General features: G+C 41.7%; 1 protein-coding gene across 1 annotated transcript; it reads left to right on the forward strand.

The window, feature by feature from the left end:
* Positions 1 to 246: 246 nt before the first annotated feature.
* On the forward strand, positions 247 to 5342 carry Aard (alanine and arginine rich domain containing protein). Its single transcript, XM_090338722.1, has 2 exons — positions 247 to 752; positions 4256 to 5342. The coding sequence occupies exons 1-2, from the start codon at positions 399 to 401 to the stop codon at positions 4421 to 4423; spliced, it is 522 nt and encodes a 173-aa protein (XP_090194848.1). The 5' UTR covers positions 247 to 398; the 3' UTR covers positions 4424 to 5342.
* Positions 5343 to 8632: the final 3290 nt, after the last annotated feature.

The raw sequence follows: 8632 nt of genomic DNA on the forward strand, positions 1-8632 counted from the left end.
TTAATTGGAGATAAAGAGTCTCACGGACTTTAGTGCCCGGGGCTGGCTTTGAACCTCTATCCTCAGATCTCCTGAGTAGCTAGGATTACAGGCGTGAGCCACGGGGCACCCTGTAACATTACCTACTTATTGACTACTGGGTTTCCAGGGCTCCTTCCTCAGTCTGGGCTCCAAAGGGAAGAATGAGCCCGAGGAAACCTCTAGTGATGAGAGCCGCCTCCTTCCTCTGCAGTCCAAAGGAGCCAAGTCTCCCCAAGTGGCTACGCAGTCACAGCGTCCCATCCACAGTCCCTCCCCGAGCTGGAGTTCCCCGCCCCAGCCCGGACTCCATCCCCAAGGCTCAAACTTGCAACTAACGCGCTACGAGAGGCTGGTGGGGGCGACCCTGCGTCTCCACCATGGGCCTGGGGGACCTGGGCCCGTCCAGACAGCGCAGCACCCGGAGGTTCCTCGCAGTCCCGGGTAGAGCTGGCCTTTGGTCTCCAGGCTCGAGTGATGTCGTCGCGGAGGTCGACGTGCAGGACCCGAGCCCCACGATCAGCTGGCGGCTGGAGGACCTGGGGAGGCGGCTGGTGCGCGCCTTCCAGCGAGCTGTGGCCCGCGGGGGTTCCCGGCGAGCGCGGGAGGCAGAGGCGGCGGCGGCGGCGGCTGCGGCAGCGGCGGCGGCGGCGCGGGAAGAGCGGATGCGGGCGCGGGAAGAAAGGAGCGGGGCGCGCGTGCAGTGCGCGCTGGCCAAGCTGCGCGCAGAGCTGGTGAGCGCGCGGGCCGTGCGACTGGCGCCCTAGGGCACTCTGTAGGGGGGTGGGTGGGAGAGTGAGGGTCCATCACCCCAGGTTTAGAATGGCGTAGCCCACCGCAGGACTCGGGGGAGGTGGACAGGAGTTGCTCCCGAGGTCGGGTAGAGGGTCCCTGGCTTTCCATCGTTCTGGGGCGCCTGTGCACAGTCCTGACGCGATGCACCAGGCGGATGTCACCACCATGCCATCCACAACCCGGGAGGGAAGGGGTCCTCGAGAGCCACCCAGGCCCCCGCAGTGCTTCCTTACGTGGTGGCGCTGTGGCTCCAGGGGTAGGGGCCGTAGCCTTCAGCTGAAGAGGTCAGGGGCGGCGCCCAGACCCTGAGTTCAAGTCCCACCACCGACCACAGATATAGTCTGCTTCAACTCGTTTCTGTACAGTGTTGGGAGTTTGGCCTAGTTGGTAAAGCGCTTATCTCGCATGCACGAAGGCCCGGGTTTGATTCCTTGGAACTACATATATAGGGAAAAGCCAGAAGTTTTGCTGAGGCTCAAGTTGTAGAGCTCTAGCCTCGAGAAAGTCCAAGGACAGTGCTCAGGCCGATTGGAGGAGGGAATTTTAATGAAAAAAATTTTCTCCTGGGTTTCTCTCCTCGAGTGAGCCTGCCACAAGTTATGATTCTTTATATATTACACATGTGACGCTTATTTATAAACGTATTTTATCTTATCTATAAACCGTATTTACACGATAAGGTCTCGTGAAACATTGTAGGCCGGTTAGTTAAGACTGAAACAGGAGGAAATATTCGTGGGCATTTTAGATGATCTTTTTTTTTTTTCTCAACTAAACCACTTCCTAAATTAGGCAATTTGAAAAAAAAAAAAAGACAAATACAAGCAATTCAGGCTTTAAAGCAGTGCTGTTTATGAGCCCGGGTAATGGAGACTTGACATGGAAAGTTTTCTTTGGCACGGAATATTAACAAAATTACTACCCACCTCCCCATTTTCATCTAGGGTTTAAACCCGGTTTTAGGTAGTTAAGTAAGGAAAGCAGCTTCTTAGACACTAGGCTTTGGGCAGAATGCCAAGCTGGCTCATTCATCTCTCCCTATTACTGAACCACAATATGTCCCTACCCACGAATCAGGTCATTTGTATTTAATCCCAACAAGGATGCCATACTGAAGTTCTGAAACACCCCTGATGTTCTAGTAAGTTACTCTACAGCTAGGAATTTTAGGTAATGAAAGTAGCCAAGACTAGGGGAAGATAGAGAATAAACCAGAGGAGGCTTTGAACCCAGACTTTGCTAAACACCAATGACTTGGGTAATTAAGTAGAAAATGTGAATTTGTTTATTTACTTGGAGATAATATTCATAGATTTGCTGTAAGAATATGAGATAGTATGATATGAAGCACCTCAACTGTAAGCACTAATTACTGCACTTATGTGAAAATCAAAGTGTATATATGTATGTATATATGAGTTATATATATATATATAAATAGAGAGAGAGAGAGGGGGGGGGATGGATACATCTGGTCATTGATCAACCTTGTCATCAAAGTGCTGATTAGTGACTGATTGATCATGAGGAGGGGGCAAGAATGGATATTTTAGCTCAATATCATCACATCTATAAGTAGTTCCTGATAATATGCTATAAGCCTGATTTCTGTGGAACCTCCACACACGTATGTGTACTGTCTCCCAGGAGAGGATTTATAGAAAGAATAATGATGAACAAGTCCAATGAATTTGAAGTTGTATTGTTATTTATACTATTTTCTGTTTGCATGTTCTTATGAATGGAATATATTGGTTTCTAGGGTCTCTGAGTGGACTTCAGGAATTCCATAAGCCTAAAATTGATGAAAAGATTGTATGTACATGACATGCATTTTGTTTTCCTCAGAGAGAGTTCAAAGCTTTCTCTAGACTCTCAAAGAAATCCACAGTGAACATAAAGTTTAAAGACCATTGGTGTTTGAATTTCCTAAATAAGTGTGAATTATACATGTTAGTAGTAAATCATTATGGACAATTCTACTTGTTGGTTCTTAGTGGACAAGTAAGATATACATCAGTTCATTAATATATCCTTTCATTCACGCAGGCTTTTAACATAGAGACTCTTCCATCTGTTCACTCATAATTGGGGATACAATCAGGAGCAAGTACCGAACTCTGCTCAGTTCCTCTAGTCCAGTCTCTGTGTTTTTAGAATGTGTGCACAGAATGTTATCCAAGCACAGATAAGGGCACTTACACCATCGTCTGCAGTTATGGGAGAATTGGCATATGTGTTAAGTGGAAGGAGAAATGACCAAAGGTGTCTTAAACAAAGGGATCAGGAGATGTGGCTCAGCAAGTCTTCAGGGACTTGCAAGGCGTCTGACCACGTGTAGTGGGAGTTGGCATGGGAGAAAATGCCAACAAAAGAAGCTGGAAACTCAGATGAGGGCAGGAACCTAGAGCCTGGAGGATGCATTAGAGAACAAAATCTTCTAGACAAGGTACAATGACTTTTTGTGGTGTGAGAATCCATTATTGTTTGTTTGCTGGATGCCTGTCTGTTGTATTGTTTGCTAAAACCAAACCAAAAGAAAAAATCATGTTAGAGGAAAATGTTTTCTCAATAGGATTATTTTGCAAAATGAGAAGGGACAACCGCATAGTATTTGCTTTCTCCTAATACAATGTCCTGGTGACTACTAATGAGTTGATAAATAATTTTAAACAGAGAGAACAAGTTTCCTGTGATGTGCATCAAACAAAACCCCAGTTGAAGAAATTTATCATTAGTTTTAGGCGATAATACAAAGTTTATGTCAAACTGAGCTTTGTGAGAGTGCCTCCTAGGTAATCTTCCCTAGAGATATATTAACATTTTTTTTTATTTTAACATCTGAGGACCATCATAAACTCCTCTGAAAAGAAGGTATAAATCAGGCTTGCTATATAACAGATTGCATGCTAGAGTGAAAAGTATTCGATTATATAAGTACACACAACTATACATGTGCCTCAAAGGTGTCATTAAATGGTTTTGTTCACTAGGGAGGCATTTAAATCCTGAAAACTTGAAATGACAAGTAATCAAGTAAATGGTCTCAGATTCAGAATCCTCAGGTGGCTCCAGGCAGTTACCCTGTGGCTAGAAAAACTCATTAAGATAAATGATTTCTCCATGGCTTACATGCCATTGCTTGAAAACAACCTTTAGTGCCCAGGTATTTTTCATATGGACAGCTTTGTGCATCAGCTAGTTTTGTTTTCATTTCAAGGCCATTTCCAAAGCAATTTATATATCTGGATTTTTGCCTTGTCATATAGAAAAGTCAGTTTTATAGCCAGGCCACACATTCAGGAGAGACTAAAAGGAAAAACACATCTTTCTTGATATCTTAGTTTCCTGTTCTTCTTTCTCCTATGCAGTCAAAAAATGGTTGCCTTTGATTGGTATTGCAAACTAATCAAAATCTTTATTTTTCCTCCCAAACTTTTAGCTGGACATGCGATTCCAGAGCCATCAACTGACTAGAACGTTACTGGAGTTAAACATGAAAATGTTGCAGTTGCAAGAAGAACATGATCTGGAGACCCCTGCAGAATCCCAAAGCCCTGAAGGTGATCCTGAGAAGCTGGAGCATGGAGACTTGGAATCTGAATCCTAAACATAACATGAGATAGATATCTTTGGACCAATTCTGAACGCTAAGAATAAAATATAGCTAACTCCAAAACAATTCCAATGCCAACATTACCGATACTTTGCATGAAAACTGAAGGGTAATTTGTAGACCAAAAGTATATGAGAAAATGGCAAAAATCGTCTAAGACAGGGAAGAAAAAAGATATTATGTTACCATTAAAATTTTTTAGTCTTTGTTTTTGCTACTTTTTTACGAGAATTTTTAAAGAAAAGCTTCAACGAGTGCCTTAAAACTAACTTCTAATATTCAGTGTTTGGCTACCTTCCTTCTTTGATATTGCTGAGCTTTCAAATCTAGGCTTGCCTTTTTTCCCCCTGATTATTTATTCCTGTAGTCTGAACACTAGCTTGTTAAATGTTTCTTCCCCTTTTAATGAGAATTATCTTTATCTTGATCCTGGGTTCCAGTTGTGCACTTGAGGTGATCTGTCCTCGATGAGAATGCTCAAAGCCTAAGACGGGGGCTGAACCATTGAAGGGACCAGTGCAAAGGAGACTGTTGGACTTTTTTCTCTTTGTGATTAAGCTGTGTCAACCCTAGGCTTTGTTGATTAGATACATGGAATATTCGATAATTCTCACAAAAATCCCCTTTTGCCTCAGCTGATTCAAGTTGAAGTTTCATGACTTGAATCTGAAAGATTCTTAGCTACTACATTTCCCCTTTCTAGTTATTGGAAGTTAAAATAGTTCTTATGGAGTGACGCTGTGGCTCAAGGGGTATGGCAGTAGCCCGGAGCTGAAGCGCTCAAGGACAATGCTCAGGGCGAGAGTTCAAGTCCCATAACAGACAAAAAAAATTGTTCTTATGGTCTAACTAAACCCTAAAATTGCTGTTGTTTCAATGTAAAATAAGTGAATAAAAACAGTTGCCAGCACAATTGATATTTGTAATGGCTATTATCTATAAAAATAAAAACTGTAGCGATTGATGTAGTATTAAAAATCAGAAAGCAAGTGAAAAATAGGAGGAACATGGTCTTTTTCTTTTTGAAATAAATGCCAGCGTGACATGCAGGTTATAGTAGAGGGTGGGCTTAGCGTGTTCAAGGCATGGAATTCAGTCCCTACTAGCAGCAAAACAAACAAAAACAAAGAAAGGTACACACATTTAAAAAAAGCAAAGAAGAAAAAAAGAAAACATAAGCAGTTTGTTATGAACTTTTCTTTCCTTTTTGTATCTAGTTTTTTCCTCCTTTGTACGAATTATGAAAACTAAAAAAAAAAGAATGAGATATTGCTATGTTCAACTTTGAGAACATTGTGTGATGAGCAGCAGACAGCATTCTGATATCTGCTTTTAGTGGTACTGGGGTTTGATCTCAAAGTCTTGCATTTGCTATGCAGGCACTCTACCACATAGGCCAAGCCTCCAGCCCTTCTTGCTTTTGTTAGGTTTTTAATAGGGTCTTAATTGGGATGGCCTCGACAGCAATCCTCCTATTGAGGTTTCCTATATAGGTGTGATGACAGGCATGAGTGAACAACACGTAGCCTTTTTTTTTGGTTGAGACATAGTCTCAACATTCTGCTCAGACTGGCTTCAAACTATAATCTTCCCCAGCTCCACTTCCCAGCTGTATATGATTACAGGGCTGTCATGCCCAGCTTACCAACCTGATTTTTTTTTTTTTGCCAGTCCTAGGCTTTGGCTCAGGGTCTGAGCTCTGTCCTTGGACTTTCTCAAGGCTAGAACATTACCACTTGAGTCTTAGCACCACTTCTGGATTTTTTCTATATATGTGGTACCTAGGAATTGAACCCAGGTCTTCGTGCATGGTAGGCAAGCACTAGGCCAAAGTTCTGGCCCCGACCATCCTGATTTTTGATTGCTGGATTCTGCCATATTCTCCCAATATAACCTTTTGATCTGTAAATATAATTTAAAACTGATATCATAATCACATTTGTAAAACAAATCTATTTATTTCTTCTTTTTACTTCCATAAGACTTTTGAGGAAGGAGCTGGTAGAATTCCTTAGGATCTGCTTTTTTTTTCCCCTATAAATGTATGAGTTTATTTCTGAGATCACAATTTTATGCCATTCATCTTTATGTCTAGCATTATGTCAGTACTGCACTTCCCTAATTACAATAGTTTTCTAGTAACTTTTGGTGTTGGGAAATAAAAGTTTTCCAACTTTTATCTTTGTAAGGAATTATTTGGATTATTTTGGATTTTTGCATTAACAGGTGAATTTTATGATTGATGTGCCATTTTTTTTAAATTTTTTATTTGTTTATGTATTTACTTTTTTTTTTTTTTGCCAGTCTTGGGGTTTGAACTCAAGGCCTGAGCACTATCCTTGGACTTTCTCAAGGCTAGAGCTCTACCACTTGACCCACAGCTCCACTTCTGGCTTTTTCTGTGTATGTGTTACCTAGGAATTGAACCTGGGTCTTTGTGCTTGCTAGGTAAACACTCTACCACTGGGCCAAACTCCCACCCCTTATTTTTAATTTTTTTTATTAAATAATTTATTCACATTGATTTTTACATCATATTTCAAATGAAGTGTTTAATAAACAAGTATTCTTTTTTTAAACAAAAGTGTTAAACAAGTATTCTTTTTTTTAAACAAAAGTACCGAGTTACATGTTGTGAGAGTTAGTCTCAAGTGCATTTTAAAAATCATTTATAAAGGATTGTGACTAGAAAACACTCAGGCTGTTTGTGCTTAAGTTTGTACAAAATTAGTTACAGAATACCAATTGATATTATTGGTTTGTGTTCATCTAAGAAATTGAATTATACTGACGACGTACATATAAAAAGGCATATAAAAGACTGAAAACATAAAAGAAAATGTCTGAAAATGGATGCATTAATGTTTCATTTTAGACCAAAAAAATCCATTACTTTAATTGCAAAGTTTTGTTTTTTTGTCTTCTTTCCGAGATAAGTTTTACGTCATTGCATTTTGTAGGGGGTCACAGATACAGAACCAGAACAACAACTCTTTGTTCCTAAAGTATCTTATTTATGGAAGTTGTGGTCATGGGAGGTGGCTTGTCATTTTAGCTGTGCAATGTCAACATGACTACAGAGGACACTGTCATTACTAAATGGTCGTGCCCATAGTCTATCTCCCTCCCCCCTCCCCTTTTTGTGCTGGTACTGGGGTCTGAACTCAGGGCTTTTGGCTCTCCCTTGGCTTTTTTTTTTTTTTCTCCCTAAAACTGCAGCTCTATCTTTTGAATCACAGCTCTACTTCTGGCTTTTTTGGTGGTTCATTGGAATGAGAGCCTCAAGAACTTTTCTGCCCAGGCTGGCTTTGAACTGCAACGTTCAGATCTCAGCCTCCTGACTAGGTAGTGTAATAGGTATGAGTCACTGGTTCCTAGTGTATTATCTGTGTGTGTGTTTGTGTGTGTGTGTGTGTGTGTGTGTGTGTGTGTGTGTGTGTGTGAAATGGTGTCTCCCATTTTTTCTTTGAAAGAGCACCCAGCTGTGCACTGCTGGCTTGCTGGCTTTCTACCCTGTCAGCACTAGCTAACACACAGGAATCCAGCAGAGAAGCCTTTTAGAGACATGAGAATGCACTGACATTGGTTACCATTTCCCTCTTTCCAGAGTCTGCTAGGGCAACAGTGTGACATTTTAAAGATGTACAAGATGGAAGCAACCAAGACCAGTGCCAGCTGGAGAGGAAAATGGGAAAATAATTGCAACTCAAATTATGCAGCTGAGAAGTAATAACTAAATGAGCCAGAGAAAGTAAGATGTTTGTCACAAAAGTGGCGAAAGAGAGGGCCAAAGGAAGAGACACTAAAAATGGGATTGTGAGGGAAATAGAGTGCTTGGTTTTTTTTTTTTCCCCTCAAATGGCACAATTCTTCTGCTGCATTAATTATGGAAGATACAAATGATACTAACAGGAAATGGACTTTCTATAGCACTGGAGTAGCACCTAACAGGAAGAGGAGCCAAGTGAATGATGATAATTAGTGGCTTTGTACAGGTTGTTAGGCACTGAATTCTTTTACAGGTGGTCTGGATGAGTCACATTTGGTCTGGCTTGCCAAGCTCCTGCTTAAACAGGAGCTGCTGCAGGAGCCAGAGTCTCCTGGGATAACCTCATGAGCCTGCACCAGCGCAATTACAAGAATCCTTTCCTTCCCTGTCACTTCCTAGCAGGAGACAGTGCCCCCCACAATCATTGGCTCTCC

Source organism: Megascapheus bottae, chromosome 9 (genome assembly GCF_031878675.1).
Source record: "Megascapheus bottae isolate mThoBot1 chromosome 9, mThoBot2.hap1, whole genome shotgun sequence".
NCBI lineage: Eukaryota > Metazoa > Chordata > Mammalia > Rodentia > Geomyidae > Megascapheus > Megascapheus bottae.